Raw genomic sequence first — 20366 nt, 5'->3', positions numbered from 1 at the left:
AGCAGTGAGTAAGGCCAGCCTTGCTGCAGTCTTGCACCTAAGGATATCCACACTGTGGCACAGCAACACTTTACCCAGACTGTGGAGTAGCTGTATCCTTGGGCACTTTAAGGACAGATTTGGAAAAAGTGATTCAGTATGAATCCCTCTGAATTAGACCAACTTTAGTAACCCAGTAAGGCCCAATGCTGTAACTCTTTTCTAAAGACTTTTGCCAAAACACTCAAAAAGCATGTATCCACCTGTTTAGATGCCCAGATCTAATACCTAGGTAGCACGTTTAAAATTTGCCCAGCTGCCACCTAATGCTGTAATCATTGACATGCCTGTGGGTTGGCACATGCAGTTTATCCCATTAATTTTGTTGTGTCAGACTGTGAGGAGTCTCACCTTGGGTGTCCTGCTTTGCTACCACGTCCCTCCCACAATAAACAGTGAATGTATAAGCTAAATGCCCCACAGAACTGTATTTGGGCCATGACCGCATGCTGGCTGAGGAGTTAGGAGTCTCAGCTGTGATGTGACAGACACCTGCTCAAATCTGTGCTTTTCCCCTGGCTAGAGATGTGAACAGGAATTTTATTCTCTGACTTCCACGGATAAGCCTTCTCAGAGCTGAATTATCTAGCGTCTTTCTCTGCCCAACAAATACTTGAGCTGATATCAAATTTTGAGGCTTCTTCACATTATTTCAGCTGAGTAACTCATATGCACAGAAATAAGATCATATAAAGTCTGTGTAAAGATTTGAAAACACATTTTAATGGAATAAGGTCAATTTAAGTCACCTCTTCAGCCAACATAATGCATTAGAGATTCTGCAGGGGGATGTATAAAAGAGATAAAAGGAACAATGCACTACGGTTATGCTCCTTCATGCCTGTGAGAGCATGGCCTGAAGTCTGCCAGGCTCCTGGTAAAAGAACTGTCTCTAACTCATTGTACTCCAGGACGTGGGGGTCAAGCTTTTTGGTTTTAATCTTTGCAGTTTTGTAGAATTCAATTTGAATTCATGTGGAATATTGTCAGATGCAATTGAGAGGCTTTTACTTATTTATTCACCTGCAGAATCTGTACAGAAGATATGTAGGAGATTAAGAGCCAGATTGTCTGTCCTTGCAGCTGTACCTGAAAATAAATCTCCTTAAAAATATAAACAGAAAAACAACACATAAATGTATTCGGAATTGACACAGGAGAAGCAGTTACTCAGGATCTTATTTGCTAGTATGTGATTTAAAAACACAACTAATAAGCCTCAAAGATTCAGGCACATTTGTTTATCTCTGTTTTACCCAAATGAACATATCCACAAATGAAATTCATACTGAAGTGCAACTACATACCAGAGTACAATGCATTTCTGAGTAAATTCTGCGCTGAAAGTGGTACTTGTCCTTAAAACACAATTTTGAAGCCATTAAGGCATGCATGCTTTAAAACAGCAAATCCAAGCAATACAACAGGAACCTTTCAGCAACAGAACATTTTTCTTATTTCCCCTGTTCTTAAAGACTTACTGCTTTTATTATTGCAAGACCAATTAATGCTGATGATATTGGATCATATATCAGTTTGTTACTTACAGACAAATGATTAGTCCCGTGTACATACAGACAATAAGAGGTTTTCCAGAGTATGGCTCTTGTATTAGACCCTGAATATATCAACTTAAGAAATTGGGAAGGGGGCCTGCTTTTGCAGTTGATTTCTGTGTGTAGAGATGATGGTTATGCTGTAAAACTCCAGTATTGTTCATCAAAATTTACTTGTTCTTCATCTTTTAATAGCACTTCCCTTTCTGCTGCAGTGACAGTATTACAGCTATGTACAGGAGTTCTCACCAGATATTTAGCACAACTTTCTCTGCATGGTTTTACATTTTGCTCCTAAGGAAGTTTGTTGTGGTCATTAACTGCGTCCCCAACTTTGCATTAGAAGCAGCTCATTTTTTCCCTTTTGTTAATAAAAACCCCAAATAATTTATGATCTGTTGAAATAATATAAAGTATTGGTCTTTGCATGTAACAAATACAATTCTCCTGAAGAATGGAAATGCCCAGTGACAGAGGCTGCTATGACAGAACCTGAAGAAAATAAAGCAGTAGAGTTGCTTAATCCAGTATGGGGGAAAAAAAAATCTATGGAAAAAAAATTCAGTGTAAGTACATATGTAAACACATTCAGAGGACTTCAGAAAAGCCTAGATGTCCAAATCCCTAGAATCAGCAGGATTGTGTCAACAGTTTTATTGTTTTTTACAACGCTACCTTAAATTTCATTTGCAGGAAAGCTGTTTTTAATACATGCAAACACGTAGTTCTGAGATCTGTTCTCTCAATCATGAATTTTGGTAACAATTTCTGACTCAGATTGGTTTGTGGCAGTTTTCAGCAGCTGCAAACCTTGGCTTGTAATCTATTAATAATACATCAGCGATGTGTGCTTCTGCTTTCACATCTTCTATTTGGACTGGGGGGAGTGAGATTAATGCCTGCACTGAGCCCTTGCTGCTGTGTGCTGTCTGGGGCAGGGCTGTCAACTGCAGAGAAATGATCCTCAGACAACTGGATAAACCAGATACTGACACTAACAGAGCGTGTGACTGGCGTTAAGGTCAGAGATTTGGAGACTGTAGGATTGAGACCTTAAAGGTTTATGCACAGGATTGCCCCTCTGTGCTGTATATCCCTGACTTCCAGGGAGATACCTGTGAAGTGAAAGGTGTGTGTGATTCTTTGTGGACCCAGGCCTTTTGTTTCACCAAATTTACTGTCTCTTCATTCCCTCCTTCGGAAAGTGGTTACTTCATGTGCTAAATATATGATCCAAAATGAATAAATAAATAAAATCAAACTTTATACATAGGATGAAGAATCTGAAAATGAGCTCCAGACCCCTGCCATGTTATACCCTATCCTCTACGGTTTGTGTCACCATATCAAGAGGGAAATAAAACCAGCTTATAAAAATGTCTGATTCGCATTGTCACCGGTGCTAGGCACAGCTTTCTAAAATAAATACTAAAAAATAAATCAGAGTCTAACATCTCTTTTTCATGTTTAAGTTTATATCCCAAGAAATAAATCTACCATCTTCACAAGAGACCCAAAATTACATCAGTTTCATCTAAACTGTGTGGCGAAAGTATGTATTCTGGTCTGGTGCTCTTGCTCTTTGTAGGGCTGAAGCACACCTTTAATCCTTACAGCTGCTGAATGTTGCTTTATAATTCTATTTTACCATATACTAAATTACTTTTCTGTATTTACAGCAAAAAGGTTTATTGTTTGAATTTGCAGCTTTACATCAAGTATGCAAAGTAGCTGAAACATATTTGCAGTACAGCTTGTCAAGACAATATGGAAAACATTGCTTTGGTGAGTTTTCAATATATTTATATGTATTTTAAAATACATTTCTAAAGATGAGTAATTTTGAAAAAAGGAGCTAAAAGAAGGCCATTTATTTAGACAAGAGATACAATGAAAAACAGAGTTTTCCAAGGGGTGAGCATCCAAGGTAGTATTTACATGATCCCAACTCAGATTTACTAATGCCATTTTTGCAGTAGTACTCTGAAGAATCAAGAATCACAACCAAATGTTATCAGCAGAAATCTTCAAGAAAACTGAATGTCAGGTATTTGCCAAAATATAGTTTTAAAATATACATATGTTAATACTAATACCAGAAATGTTTCACACCCAGCTCAGCTCTGCACAGCAAATATTTTTCTGCAGTTAAGTCAATCTGCTATTTTTCAGCAAATCACAGACACTCATTAAAGCGCACACATAACCATTTCAAGGAATCAGAACTCTAATCAGAAAAATGCAGAGGCCGTGGTAACAATAATATCTGACGGAGCTTGCCTACCACAGTGACACTGTACAGCTTGAAGTTCAAGAATGTGCAACCTCTCTATATTCCCTAAAAGCCTTCAAACAACTCTTCAGAGCAATACCTGGCTATTACTCGCCTCTGAGTAAAATGGTAGTAACTTCCTCATTGGGAGTGATAATTTTTCTGACATCCCTATTGTGATTTTTTCTGACCATTCACATGTACTTGAAAATTGATGTCTTACTACACTATCTGCTTGACAAGGACACCAACCATGGCTAAATCCCACTTATTCTATTAGATCATCTGTAGCTAAACAGACCATTTACTTCTAGTTAACTTGGGTGGCTGATAAAACCAGAATTATTTTTTGTTAAATATACTGCTCTTTCCATCCTCTCTTTTTAGCCTCTTCACATCTCCTTCAAGATGTTTCTTCCTTTTCTCAGACTTTGCAGCTTGCTCCTTCCTTTGTTGATTTTCCTGTATTCAGGCAAAATGACAAACAGAAAATTAAATAAGACGACTTACTAGAGGAAACAAACAAACAAAAAACCAGTTAATATACTCAGTTTGCAATGAAAAGCAATGCTAAATATGTCCTATAAACACTTAAAAATGACATTGCTCAGCTGCTGGGGTTTGAGAGCAAATAGCACAACAAAGCTTCCTGGTCAATCCCTTCCCTATCTGATGATGTTACCAGCAAATGAGTTCATTGCTTTAACTGATTTTTTCATTGATTCAACTGTGGACTGAAATGGGATTCTTAATGAATCCCTTTGTCCACAAAACACAACATTTGTTTAACTTAATTAGCATTCTAGGTATTTATCTTGTAGCAACCTTGATTTTATATTGTTGCATTCAGGGATCTCTACCAGAAATTTCAGGAACCTTTCAACTCTGTTAAACAATAATTCACAGTTTCTCTTCAAGCTCCCATTAAATTTGCCAGATGTATTTCTACACTAGTGTTCAGCAGCAGACATGCCCAGGCTGCATAAATCCCAGTCCTGTTAGGATTTATGCAGACAGATAGGACTCTGGTTTCCTTAGAGGTTTTGGTACAGGGATGATAGGGTTTGTGGAGGAAAAGAAAGAATCTGAATGATTACTTCTAGTACAGGAAGACCTTTACTCAGTGGAGGAGTGTTTCTGGGTTTTGGTAGGAAACACAGTTGTAGGAGAGAGTAGCTCTGAACTGCTATGCTAACTGCTGCAGCAAGACATCAAGATGACTAAAAGCCATTTTCTTAAAACCTTATGGAGTCCTTGTTCCAGAGCTGCAATCGTCATCAGAACATTGCCATCACCACCTGGAAGATCGCCTGCTTTAGATTAGCTGCAGACTGGTTGCAATCAATGTGTTGTAGGTAGATCAGTGGTTGTTGGGCTTGTTGTCGTAGGGATCTGTGATGCTAAGAGGAGTGTGCTGCTGTGTCATATTACAAAATTTAATAATGTCCAGGAAGATGTTGATGATTAGTACAGATAGGGTTCCTGTTGAGACGTCCGGACTACTTTGCAGGGGTTTGGCAGCACAAAATAGTACTGATAGTACTCAGTCTCATAGTACTGATAGATGTGGTTGATTGCTATGGATCACCTGCCGCTATTTCCATGAGAAGTCCCAAGAAACACGCACAAGTTTCTTAAATCTTTTATAGAAGATAAAAGCCTAGGATCCTTTGTTCCACAAAAACTTCCAAACAAATGAAACAAACTTGTGAAGATCAATAGAGCTAGTCTCTCAGAAATACAGGAGCATTGTAGGCTCAAGGTTATGGGGACCTTTCCTGGATGCCTAGAAAACAAGAATTAAAATGGTGCATTCTTGACAAAGAAAGAAAAAGATACATTTTCCCTAAATGGAGAGTGCTTCTGAAAAAAAAGAGGTACAGTTGGTGAAGTTTTATGGGGAGGCTAAAAGCCTTTCATCATTGTATACCTCCCACGTGCTTGCCTGATAAATTCCTGCTGTGTTTTAGCATATTGTCTTGGAGATATTATGGCTGCTGAGAGGCTTGCAGATCTGCGAGCCCTGGGAGAATGTTTCTCTATAACATGCCACAAGAAATTAAAGAGGTGAATTCAGGGATATGTTGTCCTGCTACCTAAGCAGCACGCACTGTACTGAAAGCAAACCAAAACACCTTAGGAAAAAAATTTATGGGTTGAGCCAGCCTAAACTGAATTGTTCAGAGAAATTAAAAAAAAAAAAAAAAAGAAAAGGGCAATTTGACACCAACATGCTGTTAACAGAATTTCTTCAATGCAAGAAAATCCACCAAGGCAGAGGAATGAATGTTCACAATCCTTTCTCCATCTCCTGGATTACTGAAGGCAGCTGTATGGATGAGATTAAATAAAAGGGGTGTCATTTTGGATTTACACTTTGTGGGATGTTAGATACTTACTTGATCTTTGAATTAGAAGACGCTCCATGACAACTGTTTATCCCCACACTATCTAAAGCACATCCTGTTCCAGCACCATATGCACCCTACTGAGGAGCAGCTGCTCCAGCTTGGTTATCCTAGGGGAGCACTCAGAGATTCTATCCCTGCACAGCGCTGTCTGTATAACCTCTATGATCATCTGAGTGCTTCCTAGAGCAGATTTTGTTTAACATTTTTTCTCCTTTTCCTGAAATTAGACAGCCTCTTTGTGGGGAGCTCCCCTCTTTGAACAGCTGCAAGTGCTAAGGGAAATAAAATGTTTCTCCCAATCCTCTATAATCACAGTGTTTCTTTTTTTCCCCGCAATTTTACAACTCAGTTCTCAGTGTATCTGCAATTCTGTTTTTTATCTTGAGCTGGGAAGCTATTTTCGCTCCATCTCCTTCCTCCTGCCATCTGGTCCCTTGACTTTTTGAGAAGTCGGGGAACGTTCAGCCCTGGGTGAAAACCAGCTCCTTTCTGTGTCAGGGGTGGTGTCTGAAAAATTTTTTTCCTCTTTAAGTAGATGGAGAGGAAGAAAGCGGATTCATATTATCAAATTTCATTTGTGTGGATATGTTTTTGTTCCTTGAGGGATAAGAAACCAGAACAAGCCCTCAGGAATGGAGAAGAACTTTGTTTAAAAAAACAAAAAGAAGGTAACAAAACCAAATTGTCCCTGTGAAAGCTCACTATTTATCAGAATGATTTCTTATTTGATGTGAACATCGAAAGATAACATTAAGTATTTTTGTAGTGCTAAGAGGCCTGCCTAAACAGAACATTCACATCAAAATATAAGTGACAATTTATCCTTAAAGACTCCTAAGTCAAATGGCAATAGAAAGAAATGCTGCATTTGTCTGATTCCAGTGTAAAAATCAATATCACAAAACAATAAAATGCTTTAAAAATGAAAACCTTAAACTTTTCAGGATGTTGCAGTTTCAAGCAGTGTCTTTACTACAATGACAGGCAGAAAGCAAGGCAAAAAGGCAGAGAAGATTACATTACAGCTCTGTAACGGAGGTAACGTGCATAAATTGTGGCTAACAGTCGTGGTACCTCTGAGGTGAGGAGCTGCTGAGAAACGGAACAAAAAGTAGGGTGAAAGGGAGTTTGCATGGTGTGCAGACAAAAGGACTGTGAAAAAAGCAGCACCCAAAAATGTAGTTTAAATCTTCTGCAGCCGTACTAGGTCACTACATAACTCTTATTTGGGACTGCTTCTGAAAAGCCCTGCACTTTCTGGAGTTACCCTTCCTGGCAGCTTTCCAGTGTAGCTCTCCACGGATCCTGAGCCATGATGTTCTTGACTCTCCTAATTCTTTACTTCCTGCATAGATATTTTAAGAACTTGAAGGGCTAAGTATATTGCTGAAGGATGTGTGGTCTGTAGGATTTTTTTCCAGACTCTCTGTGGCACTATCACATTGCTTCTGGGCCTGGGTAGTGGTATGGCTTGCAAAATTGAAGCCTGGTGTCTCACAGGAGGAGAAGGTAGTAGGAACATAGAGAATACCTTTTTCATCCTTTGTCTTCAGACACTTGCTCAGAAGCTCCTTTGTATTTATCTGAAACTATGATCTCCCCTAAAGCACCCCTCACTCTCTCTTGCCCTGACATTGCTCAGCACAGATGTGTCTATTCTGGCAATAATTGTAAATGTCAAATCCACACTTGGGCTCTGTTGGAGTCAGTAATATGTATATACAGATACTGGAAGACACTATCACCTGGCTTGATGAAAACCCTAGGGAATCACAGAATCGTTCAGGTTGGAAAAGACCTCTAAGACTATCTAGTTCAACCTTTAACCTAGAACTAAAGTCCACCACTCAACCAAGTTCTAAATCTACACGTTTCTTGAAGACCTCCAGTAAAGGTCTTAAGTACATTATTTCAGGCATGATGTATGCAGTAGGGAATGTGAACTGGAAGTTTACTAATTGGATAATGGTCTGCACAACTTTTATGGTGAAGTTGCTGTTTTCTTACTCCTTAGTGCAAGGACTAAGGTCTTGTAAAAAAAATCAGTTGCCAATAAGGAGATTTGCACTTTTGTAGTGGGCACAAAACATGCAGTTTTGAACTAATGCAGTAAAATATCTACATGTAAAAGTATTTTCCAATTAGAGTTTGCCTATTAGAAAATTTACTTTCTGCCTATTGGCAAAGGCTGTAAAACATGTCAGAGGTTGCTCATTCTTTCACATGCCACCAAGCTCCTATTGCATTGAGGCCCAATTAATAATTTTACAGTGGGATTAACATCTTTGAGAGGTCTTAGTTCTCTGTAACAAAAGAATAGAAATAAAAGAATAAAATAAAATTGTATTTGCCCACATGATCATTTCTTTCTGTAGACTGTGAGCAAATAAGCAGTTACTTTCATTTACTCCTGAGCCAGGGTTTTGGTAGCCCAGCTTGGAGTAGGAAAAAAAATTATTCTTGTCATTAAAAAAAATAAAGAAAGAAGAGGAAGAAGAAGAAGAAATTCTCAATCTATTTCTAAAGAGTCACAAATGAAAACCACCTGTAAAGCCTTGAGGAAGAGCTCCCTGAAGGTTTTCATTGTGTTAAATACATCTTCCAAGGACAACTTTTTTCGGTCTTCACAAAGGTAATCAGCAAGTTCTTCCTTCTTCTTTTCAATGCTGGCAAACTCCTCCTGCAGGTCTTTAGAAGCACTGATGCTGCCCTGAGACACAGTTTGCAACACAGTTTATGCACATTAAGAAACAACACCCAAGACCCAACACCCAAGCCAATTAACACTGAGCAATTGGGTTTTGAAAAGCTGACCATTAAAATTGGGTCACACTGTGCAATATTGTCTTAACTGAACTGTCTGCATCACCTTCAGTTTCATTTGGACCAAGGCAATGCACTGTATGCTTCCACTTTCGTCGTACAACCAGGTGGAAATTTGGCACAACCTGGGATGACCAGTCTTTGTGATACACAGCACCAACACTTGTTCCTTCTAGCTTTAGTTACATAGCCCATTCTGAGAATATTTAAAGCTAGGTTGTTTGGAAATATGTGCAGAAAAAAGCATTCTGTAAATCTGTTCACTTCTTTTTTTTTCCCCCAAAGAACAGTGAGACAAAACATGTTACTGTCCTATACGTATTTATAGTTGTATCCTACATTTCATTTTTAGCATCTTCCTTTCTTTTGCCCACATGCAGAGCTGCCTGGTCCTCAGCTGTTTCCTTATCACAATATCACGTTGCAGAATTGGAGAAAAAAATGTGCCCCTCGTCTACCACAGCACTCATCGTTAGGACCCCCTTCCCACAGACCTCTGCGCCAATTTGCCACCCAAATTTTGGTGTTTTCTCTTGAGAAGCGATTGAAAGTGTTTGGAAAGAAGGATGGGAAAAGCATTGTACCCACTTTACATACTTGAACAGATTTTGCGTGCTGTATTTTTAAATCCTCCGTCGACAGAAATAAACGCTTCTCTATTTCCAACAGTTTCTTCAAATTGGCACTTGCCTCAGCCTGCATAGCATTGAAGTGAAACCTGAAAGGCCCACAAAAGGAATAGTAATTAAAGGGGTGAATCTTTTGTTTTCAGTAAGTTAAAAGGTTATTGTAAACACATCTCTCCAAATGAATATAGGATTAGCTGCCCAGTTCAGACCCTGCTTTTGCAGGTAGTTCTCCTCCATATAAACCCTTTTCTCTCAGCGTTTTCTGAGTGTTTTCTCAACCCCCCCATCTGAGAAAGTAGCCATGCTCCTGCCTGTGCTACCTACCGAGAAAGCCTGAGGAAGAATCTCACTGTTCTAGCGTCCAAAAACCTCCACAGTTTCCAGCCAATTCTTATTCATAGACAACACACTCATCTCTTGTGCCAATACTGTCATTACTTAAGTGGTTCTTTTCCCTCTTCACTGTTTTTCTCCCTCATCTATTTATAATCCAAAATTATGCCTCTCCTCAGTTAGTTTAACTCACGTGGAGGGCCAAACGTTACGCTGCAGAGCCAACAAACATTTTATGCTTCAAACAGACACTTTTGCCAGAAAAAAATAACTGAATAGGCAAAACCTGATGTTTTGTTACAAGGTGCATCCAGATGTGAACAGCATTAGAAGAATGCCTTGCAGGATTTACACTATAAACAGCTATCTGGGTATTAATTAGCAGATCAATTTTATGTTTGAGAGTTTGACTAGACTTGAGAGCAATTATTTTTATTTCATCAGCAAGATTTAGTTTCAGATAAGAAAAGTATCTCTATTATTGCCCAAACCAAAAAGAAATTGATGCTTCACAACAACATCCAACTTAAATTCTGCACAGATAACTAGCAAAAACCTTAACACAAAAAGCCCTAATCCTATATTAATGCTTTCTGCATTGCTGAATCAAAATACTTTTTACTTTTAATTATTTAGGAGCTACTTAATGTCATTCCACCTCCAGATTTACAGGTTACCTCTGCTTCTAGTTACAAGGGGAATTAAAACACTGCAAGGTTCCCATGAATTTATAACAAGAGTAAAAATGTTAATCCTGGTGCAATAAATCTGGATTTTGAATTTGGCATATCTCCCACATGGTTCTTTTGAGCTGAACAGAATGAGCTGGTGTTAGACTCACCAAAACCAGACTTTTTTTTTCCCCTCTACCCACATGTATTGGAAACTTTTGCTGATATTTAACTCAGGGACTCCTGTGGTTCCTGATTGCTAGTAAATTGCCCTAGCCAGTCCCTCCTTGACCCAAGTAGCTTCTGATGGCCTTGCACATGAATATGACTGAAAAATTTCAGGAAATGTATACATTTTTTCCATAATTCTTAATATGATCCTCAAAAATGAAGTTCACTATTTACTCAGTTTTACCTCTAAGGTAGTACAGGAACATTCAAAAGAAAAATCACACTGAGCACCACAGAAAAAGTTGTGAGCAGATTGATTTACAAATCTCAAAACTGTTTGGAGTCAGAAGGGAAACTCTCGCTCACACAGCAGAGAAGTCCTGTGACCTTATTACACCACCATAAATGACTCAGATCCTTGTTGGCTATAAAGAGGCTGGCAATTCGTACATGACAAAAACAAACAATAATGTCCTACCCTGCAGCCTTGGAAACAAAGTCAAGATCTCTGGGAAGCTGCAGCAGGTCTGCGTGGTTTTTTTCAACCTCCTAAAATTGAAGTGAAAGATGGTTACCTTCCACTGTTAGTCAAAGAGTAAGAAAGTCTTTCGAGCTGAACAATATCTGGATTGAAAAATTAACACTTCAGTTTTCCTCCTTATAAGTCCTGGGGTAAGTTTAGCCTCACTTATTCTTTTCTGTAATAGTTGGCAACTGTGGGAAGGAAAGAAGAAATAAAAAAGAGGCTCTTAACTGCTCAGGCTTACATCCCATGTGCTGCTACAGTGCACAAGCTGATCTGAGATTTTTTTTCTTCGTATCACTAAAATTAACCTCATCTGACAGATGCATTTGGAAGGCATGTCACCACGAGAGAGCAGTGGCAGAAGAGAGAGAAAACAGCCATCAGACATGCTAAGCAAACCTGAGGAAGAAAACCTAATGTTAGCTCCCTAAACATCGCTGCGAATGGGTTTTATCCTTCTTTCCCAGAGAGTGGTGGCAAAGTTTTCATCATATTTCAGGCACAGAGGATCACCCTCCAGATGTCTACGGTGGGATGCTACCGAAATTAAAGCTCCTTAGCTTTTGAGGAATTAATATTTGAGAATAACACACACAGGAATATTTTGACAGTTCCCTTGTACCTCCAAAATATGGTGAAGCAGAGTAACGTGGCTTTTGTTTGCTTTTGTTTCTGTTAGTCTGAGCAAGGCACTGATTTTAAAACCTCCAGCATCTCCAGTGTGATGTCCCTGGAAGATAGGGAAAAAAGTTCCTTGCTTCATTTGTATTTTATGCTGTTTTTAGAAGTATAGCAATTAAAATACCATCTTACTTACATAGTTCAGAAAGTTTCCGACTTTAAGAATCAATTGACAGAAAACTGGCAGTCGCTGACTAGTAAGAAGTGCTAAGAATAAAGAGAGACATTTTCAATAAATTAATTGTAGTTATCTGAAGTAAGTTTCTCCCCAGGTTTAACAGTGGGGTAACAAAATTCTCATCCAAGGTTATATAAAGCCGCTTTTATGGATTAAGAAATCAGCCAGTACAGAAATAATTCAACTGAATGGAAGTGGAATGAGTAAGTTTCTATTGTGGTCTCTTCTCTACAAGTATATGGAAAACTATTTTTCCCATCAAGCTTGGAGTATGGATGTGTCATCACTGCACGTGAGGAAGAACTGCATATGGAAAAAGTATTTAAGTTTTTGAAAGTCAGTGGCCCCCATTTTCAGTACATTTATTCTAGGTTAAGAAAAGCAAAGAGCTTTTTTGCCTCGTTATCATCATTGGTGAGCGTGATAACCAGAAGTTGTGCACTCGGGCATCAGAAACTGGGGGGTAAGGATCAATTTTTTGGCAAAACTAGCAAGAAATGCTGACCCCACCCAACGCAATGGGGCAGAGTGAGACTGCAGGGAGCTGTTGATAGTAAAAGTAAAGAGTACCTATAGCACTGACATCAAACAGCCGGGCACAGCCAAGTTTTCTATACAAACATAAACAAAAATTTTGCTGTTTAACTGTTCAACAAAAGGTCAGTGTCTCTCAAACTATTGCAGTGAAGCTTGAATCCATGGGTTACTCAGAAAGAACCGAGTTAAAACTAAAACCAAGGATAATACTGTATGGAGGGTGCTTCTGAAACGTCATCGCGGACATCTGTTTTGGAAGCCAGAACAGATTGTGGTATGTCACTGTGGCCTGCTCCATGCAACCTGCATGGGCTGGAGGAAAAATTGGAACGGACTCGTTGTTGTGGACAAAAGTCACTGCTACACACAAAAATTCGGCTTATATTCAAACAAAATCTGGCATTGACATATAGGAAATCTCCTCCTTCTCTACAGGGGCCACTGATGGAGGAGAGGCAATGTGTTTGTTTTATTTGTGTCAGCAGAAGCTCCACATCAAGGCAGAACAGCACAAACTACAGTTCTGCAGGGTGAACTCCAGAAGCAGGAAAACGCAGAACCTTTTTGATATTCACTACACATTCAGCAATTAAAAGGTTAATTTTGATTAGATTATAGCATATGCTATTAGAAATAGCATCAATAGTAGGAATAGAAGAGGAGCTTCCTGTGACTGAGCACTGGGCATAGACACATCACCGATGCGCTTACTTTCACATGCTGTCCTGATGGCTTTTGCTTTTGGCCACAGACACTCCAGCAGAAATTTTGTTTCCTCACAAATCAGCATACATTCAATCCGCAACTGGTAGCTACAAGAGATTGAGGGGGTGGGAGGTGGCAAAAAACATGGGCCTAATTAATTTATATTCAGCAGGAGAATTGCCCATTTTAGGCAAAGTGCAGTACCATCATTGTTATGTTCACTTTAATGGTCTGACACAAGATCGTTCTCACTGAACTGCATTATAAATACATCAAACACTTAGACATTTCCAAAGATATCCTAGAAACAATTATCATCTCCTCTTTCAGAAAGCAATGTTGCTCTGAAATCTGGCAGTGATTTCCTTGCATAATGAGGCAATAATTTTTGATGGTTCCTGGGCAGCACTAGCTAGGATTTTTGTTTTTCCTTTTAACTTCCAAAATAGAAATTCTGACTATTTTGCCGTGATGCCCTTTAATGATATTTATGCCTAACCATGGATTAATTTTGTGCAAGAGTCATGAATACATTTTCTAAAGTAAATTTAAAGCTAGCTATACATTTGAGAAAAAGAAAAGCCACATTTTCACCACGACAGTTTCAAAAAAGCATCTCAGGCTCTGGGAGAGGCAACTGTTCAGATTTATGCAGGCTATTCCTATGATTTATATTGCTGTATATTGCTGTATTTTCAAGAGGAGCACAAAGGTTTCTTTGTATGTATATCATCTGACTTGGTAGAACTCAGGAAAATCTGGGAGGTGGTCAAAGCACAGGCACTGCTGTGATTCACCCCTAGGTTTGTGGCCTCCTTTTTGTGTAATGGAGTCTCTCAAACACGGATGGAGTGAGTCAGCAGCCTGGTGGCCGGATTCAGTCTGCACCTTTGTGCCATACAGTAACTGCAACAGTCAGAATTTTTCTCACAGCCTTATTAATACCAAGGTTAATTTAATATTAGTTTGCCAAAGGTATCTGCTTGGCCTGTGGGAAGGAAAGGTTTCTCCAGCCAGCCATTCAACTAGAAGTCAGATGGTTTATCCTGAACACTGAGCGTTAGAAATATCCCTGTAGAAATACGTTAGAAATATCCCTGTTAGAAATATTTCCTGTACTGGAGTACAGGAGACAGAGTCCTTGATTCTAGCAAGGGTCACACTCACGGGCTGAAAACAAAGAAAGTTTTGCTTACCTAGGAACTTCCAAGAGATGGAGGTAAAACTGGTCTGCATTTGCTAGTTCTGATCTTTCTTCTTTGCAAGACTTCAGGCTGTTTATCTGTCAGGGAGTAGAACAGTAAAATATCCACATAGATACTTCTGGTGTCCAGCGCGGGACCTGCTCACAGCTTCCTGCTCTACCAGTGGAAGTGTTTCAAGCTGGGTGCCAAGCACACCCAGCACCATCGGGGTAGCATGCTCACTACATACCTCATGGCCTTCAGGCAGCAGTTTAAGTAGCTGTTTCAGTATCTCAGCATCAAACTGGGATCTATCCCCTTTATGAATCATGTCAGCAATCTCTTCATTGGAGCTGTAGGAAACAGAGATGCCACGTGTGAAAGAGTTTTTGAAGCCTAAAGGAATTTTCCTAACAGATTAGATGTGCTTTCTGAACTTTGTTCATCCTCACACAGCAAACCCAGAGGGCTCTCCTTTAACTGTGGGTGTCCGGCATCACTGAGAAGAGATCTACTCTTGAATTTCTTTCACTGCTTTCTGCAAAGCCAAGGCTAAACTTGACATCTCTCCTCCCACTGAGAGGTATTTATGACTGTCTCAGAGTCTTACCCCAAATCCTTGCCTGTAACTTTGGCAGACAACATGTCTTTGAAGTGAATCCAGTCTGCTCTGCTTTGGGCTCTGGAGAGCTCAGCCCTGGGCAGCCACCAGTGCTGACAGAGGCAGCACCCAGCTGCGGAGCAGCCCCATCCATCACCTCACTGATCCCACAGCCACTAACTGCTCTCAGGAGAGCTTAGCCACTGCCCAGGGAATCAGAGAAAAGAGATATCAGCTGGCTTAGGCCATTCACAGCTCTTCTCCATTGGAAAGCAGAGTTTGCGATGGAAAAAGTTTTAAAAATCCCTCAGACTGATTATGATTTATTGTTAACATAAAGGAACTTCTAGCCTCAGTTTCTTTTCGAAGCCCTTGTAACACGGGCCATTGCACAAAAGGGGAAGGACAGAGTAGAAAATCCATCTTCATCCTACAGTAGTTTCATGGAATCTGAAAGTAAAGATATTTTGCTAAAAACTAATACAGATTCCTTTCTTCTGCTTGATTTCATTCCTCTGTGAGGACTGTGACTTGGCAGATTCCCATTTGCTTAATTACAGAAACCATTTCCTATTTATAGAAAAAATGAATAAAAACTATGTATGATTTTGGACCTGAACTCTTCAAGATATCTCTTAAAAATTAAGTAATTTGGAACATCCAATCAGGAACCTCCACTAAGAGTTCCTGCCACGAATTGATATTAATGTCAATAACACCATATAGAGAGATGTTTCCTTGTAATTTTGTTGATATTTGTGGATATTGTCTCTTTAGGAATTAGCAATGTTGTTTTAGGTTCAATAACAGTTTGAGACATGGTATTAGTTGTCTGGAAAGAGACTACCACACCTCTCTCTCTCTCTCTCTTTTTTTTTTTTAATGTTGACTCCTTGTTAAAGAAAGATAGAGGTTATACAATATTCCTGTTAAATTTATATAATATCTGAAAAACATACATCAAATAAATACACTGATCTCCAAATCTTACCACTTAAATCGCTTCAGAAATACACTCAGAAGGAGACTTTTCTTTGGACCTATGAATGTGATCTGTCAAAAGATAAAAAGAGAAATGCAGTCATCTGCTTTAATTTTAACCAAAATTTTAGAGCTTTTGTTTGTTTGTTGGGCCATGTTATTACTAAAGAAAAATAAATATTATCAACGCTCTTAACTGATCAAACTCAGAGCAATTTACAAAAGTATATGTAGTAAGATCTATTTGAGAGATCTGATTTATTTGAGAAATGTTTAAGATTTTCAAAGACATACAGAATGGAAATGATTTGTTTAGAATATTCCAATTTTTAAGAATTAGCACTGTAATTCCCAAGTCCTCCCCTTCTAAGCAGTGTCCTCAGCAGAGATGCTTCACCTCGTTTAATTCTAAACCTCTCCTGTATCATTTTAAGGCAGTTTTAGTCAAAGGGTACCAGAATATCCCAGACTTTATACCTTAGTATAAAAGACTGCCAACAATAAAGAGTGAACAAGCTTTTCACTTCCAAGAATTTTGTCAGGATCTACAAAAAGTGAGCAGTCTGAGTACCTCTTTTGAATTCTTTTTTGGCCTTTTTTTCTCCTTTGGTGGCGTTGGTGGGACACAGAAAAGCATCTCCAAGCTTGTGTAGTCAGGCTCTATGAGCTCCTTGCTGCCACTTGGTACCACAGCCCACATGGAATGGCTTTCTAGAAGAGAACCACTCTTCAAGATGGACTACAGAGAAAGGAGCACTTTCAAGGCAGTGTGATTTGTGGAAAGAAAACACTTCAGAAGGTGAATGAAATATGACCCTGAAGGTATTTAAGAGACGTGTGGAATGTGGCACTAAGGGATATACTTCAGTGATGGGACTTGGTGGGTCATGTTGATGGTTGGACTCGATGATCTTGAAGGTCTTATCCAACCTAGATGATTCTATGATGCTCATTAGTTCTGGACTAATGTTAATTATTGAAGGGTGGCTGATCCCAGAGACAGCCTTCCTGAGTTTTGAAGGCTAATTAAATCTGGAAAATTACCTCCACATGTGAATCTCTGAACTGGAGGTAGCAGATGAAACCAAGGGGCTGCTCTAAATTCTTGTTACTATTGCTGATTGGCTACACAGTGCAGAATTATGGTATCCACACAGGGGATGTAGTGCCCAATTAGGTAAGTGTTCCTCCTTGCAGGAAAAAGGATTCCCAATCCCTGCATTATTGCCAGAATCATCAGGAGCCATCTGAATAACACACAGTACTTCAAACTACAAACAGGTCTACAACACTAGAATCTTTAACAAAGGGTCTCACCTCCTTTTCTTCAGGGGAGGTTGTGACAGTGTCGCTGAAGTCATTGGGGTTGAGTCTGGGTTTGCAGCACTGCCCAAGAAAGCAGACTATGGCCCAAACAGTTTTTAGCACGCGTATTTATGTATTTTATCATAGCAGCAAATTCTTACCTCCCTGATGTCCCCCTTTCTTTGTGACAATAACAATGGAGCAGTTTTATAAGATGTCTTGTGTGATACGAGCTTTAAACCTGCAGCGTAAATGGGAACTGAGGTCACACTCTCCTTGCTGAAGGCTGAACAGGCCATACACACCCCTTTGGCAGACCATGTTAACCACAGATCTTAGTGTTACTTTTTGTGGAAAAAAATAAAATAGAAATCACGTGGCCATGGTCAGTACAAAACGAAGATGGAGGCTACATCCTGCCCTGAACATACGTGTTCCCCAGCCCTATTGACAATGGTTTTCAACCTTAGATCTTGGCTGATACATATTCTGGCTGTGCAAGAGGGGAAAAAAAAAGAAAAAATACTTCAACTGAGAAGACACTCCAGGATAGTGTGCCAGGAGATCATTTATAAAAAACCACAAGGCATTGCTTTTCCACACATCTTTCCACCCAATGTGCTTCAGAGTGTTTTGTAAAACATTAAACGATGTTGTACACCTTAATTAGTTTAACATTTACAACATCACTTAGGGATGACTAAGAGGCTGAGAAATTAAAAAGTTCAATTTTAGTGGCCACAGTTCGGTGCTTTTCTCAAGCTATTATTTCTTCCATTTATTAGCAAATGTTCTGGCTTTCCATATTTGTTAGTGATTACTGATTTTTATTTTTTTAAAAGAGTGAGGGTAAGAAATGGGGCCTCCTGTGTGACCCGAATTACTGAGCCAAGGCCTAGCTCCCAGCACTAGCATTTTTGTTTAGACATGGGGGAAATGGACCGATCAGCCTGGTTCTTTATAAACAGGCACGTACGTCTCACCACATCAGAGGGGAGCTTCTGCCAGTGAAACACCTTCATCCTCAACGTCGGTGTCTTCTTGGGGTGGGGCTGCCCTCCGTATCCACAGGTGAGATGGTTGCACGCAGGATTACCACACAGTGGAGGTGGTGGGAGCGATGGGGCATACATGCCAGGCACGGGAAGGGGTGGGGGAGGCACCTTATGCCCAGGAGGAAGGGATGGAGGGGGCGGCAGCAATGGTAGCAGAGGTGGCATGGCAGGATGTCCTTGGGAGGATGAGGAAATACCTTGCTGGGATGGTGATGGGTTCCCTAGACATTGCTGAGGCTTCTTAGAACGGCAGGTTGTTGGATAAAGTCTTAGATCTGCACTGGGGTTCTCCTCTTCTAAGTCCAGGTCAACCTGAATACATTTGTTTGCCTTCTGGACAGATCTTCTGGACAGTGATTTGCGATGATTCAGGCACTGCTTGGTTGGTAGCAGGTTCTCTGTGGTTTCCCCTGGTCCCATACTGCTGCTCTACAAGACAGTGAGAAGGCACACGAGTTAGCAAGGTTCCCCATAGCTGCTGACTACTGTTAGCTCCCACAGAAAAACACAGAAGTAACAGCCACCTTCCCATCTAGATTAATAGCAGAAACATTTCTATCTGCTTCACAAGTGACATTTCCCAGTGGTTTCAGCTGTGTGAGTAGAGGAGCAAGGCACTGCTATTGGCCATAAGACTTATGCAAATCTCTTGATCCTTCTACCTCCTTGTTGTAGCATATAAAGGAAGAAAGGGCAAATGCTATCAGCATTATAAATTTCTACCTGGTTGCTTTTTTGCCCCTGTTGCTCAGCCATTCAGTGGGATTTCTCTTTTGAGGAGGTAGATGAATTCTTCCTATGGCAGTAGCTGCAGATGCTGTATGCAGGGGAGCTTCTCAAGCAGCAGGGACACAGTCAGTCATTCCTGAGAAACCACGTCTTATATCAACTGCAGAAGGGTGGGGATTTTAGGAGAAACTCCAGCCTAATAAATTAAACAAGCTGCAGCTGAGGATGACTTGAGCTGAACTGCTCAGGGACTTGTGACCACCCAGGGAAATGACTGACTGATAAGCAAAAGCATGAGTAAGATAGTCTTGCTTTGCCCTTTCACCAAATTTTAATCTAGAACAAATCTTTATTTTTGCCCTGAGGCTGTAGAATTTCTCTCAAACTTTCTTGCAAAACGGCATGCAGATGTCCCCATTTGGATTTGTGCTCAATTTTAAACGTGGAACTGGACCTGCCAAAGTCAACAGAGATAGTCAGCCCTGGCTGGCTCAGGACTCGGTTTTATTTGCTTGACTGAATGAAGCTTTGTTTTGTAAACAGGTAAATTTTTTACGGATGAGCTGTGTCCTGGGACACTGAGACTCAGTAGCTCTAGTTAGCTTGTGACTCTTAGCTTGCCTTAAGACACCACATGTTTAACAGGGAATGAGGAGCGAACTATCAATGTTCCAGAAGCTGTCAGGGATTGCATGTAGGCAGAAACCAAGGCTCCCATCATCCCAGCCCTTGCACGAGTCTTTAATAAAACATATATCAGTAGCACATGTAGTTCTCATGGAGTTAACTGGATGAATATTTTCATTTTTGTGTTTAGCACAGGATCAGAGACTTGTTGTATATATACCATGTTTATGTTCCCAAAGGACCAGATTAATATTTACGAATGACCGTTTTCCTTGTGGCACAGCAATTTTAAGTAATGACTTGCACAAAAAAAACTCTTTAAGGGAACTGTATTAAAACCTACAACGGATGC

General features: G+C 39.9%; 1 protein-coding gene across 7 annotated transcripts; it reads right to left on the bottom strand.

Moving 5' to 3' along the window:
- Positions 1–20: 20 nt before the first annotated feature.
- On the bottom strand, positions 21–19561 carry LOC308196780 (inverted formin-2-like). Of its 7 annotated transcripts, XR_013952399.1 has the most exons (14): positions 19382–19561; positions 18580–19087; positions 16870–17009; positions 16309–16370; positions 14967–15069; positions 14729–14814; positions 13539–13639; positions 12249–12319; positions 12054–12161; positions 11384–11454; positions 9690–9819; positions 8824–8988; positions 6099–6196; positions 21–4329 (listed from the first exon to the last, which is right to left on the bottom strand). XR_013952399.1 is itself a non-coding variant. In XM_080596347.1 (13 exons), exons 1-13 carry the CDS (start codon positions 19412–19414, stop codon positions 4210–4212), a joined length of 1698 nt encoding a protein of 565 aa, XP_080452473.1. In that variant the 5' UTR covers positions 19415–19561; the 3' UTR covers positions 21–4209. The 7 variants fall into 7 exon arrangements, 6 of the variants coding, with proteins under 6 accessions (XP_080452473.1, XP_080452474.1, XP_080452478.1 ...); XM_080596347.1 differs by lacking the exon at positions 6099–6196; XM_080596348.1 differs by lacking the exon at positions 6099–6196 and having other exon boundaries at positions 9699–9819; positions 19382–19560.
- Between the last annotated feature and the right edge of the window lie 805 nt (positions 19562–20366).

Source organism: Anser brachyrhynchus (genome assembly GCF_964034855.1).
Source record: "Anser brachyrhynchus genome assembly, chromosome: 5".
Classification (NCBI taxonomy): Eukaryota; Metazoa; Chordata; class Aves; order Anseriformes; family Anatidae; genus Anser; species Anser brachyrhynchus.
Note: the sequence above shows the minus strand (reverse complement) of the source record. Positions and strands in the feature narration are given on the sequence as shown.

Coding starts and splice junctions, on each gene's coding strand:
- LOC308196780 (XM_080596347.1), bottom strand. CDS start 19,414: ATGGCTGAGCAACAGGGGCAAAAAAGCAACCAG. Junction 12,320..13,538: donor CATCAGGACAGCATGTGAAA/GTAAGCGCATCG, acceptor CTTTATTCTTAG/CACTTCTTACTAGTCAGCGA. Junction 9,820..11,383: donor TTTGTTTCCAAGGCTGCAGG/GTAGGACATTAT, acceptor TGGGCCTTTCAG/GTTTCACTTCAATGCTATGC.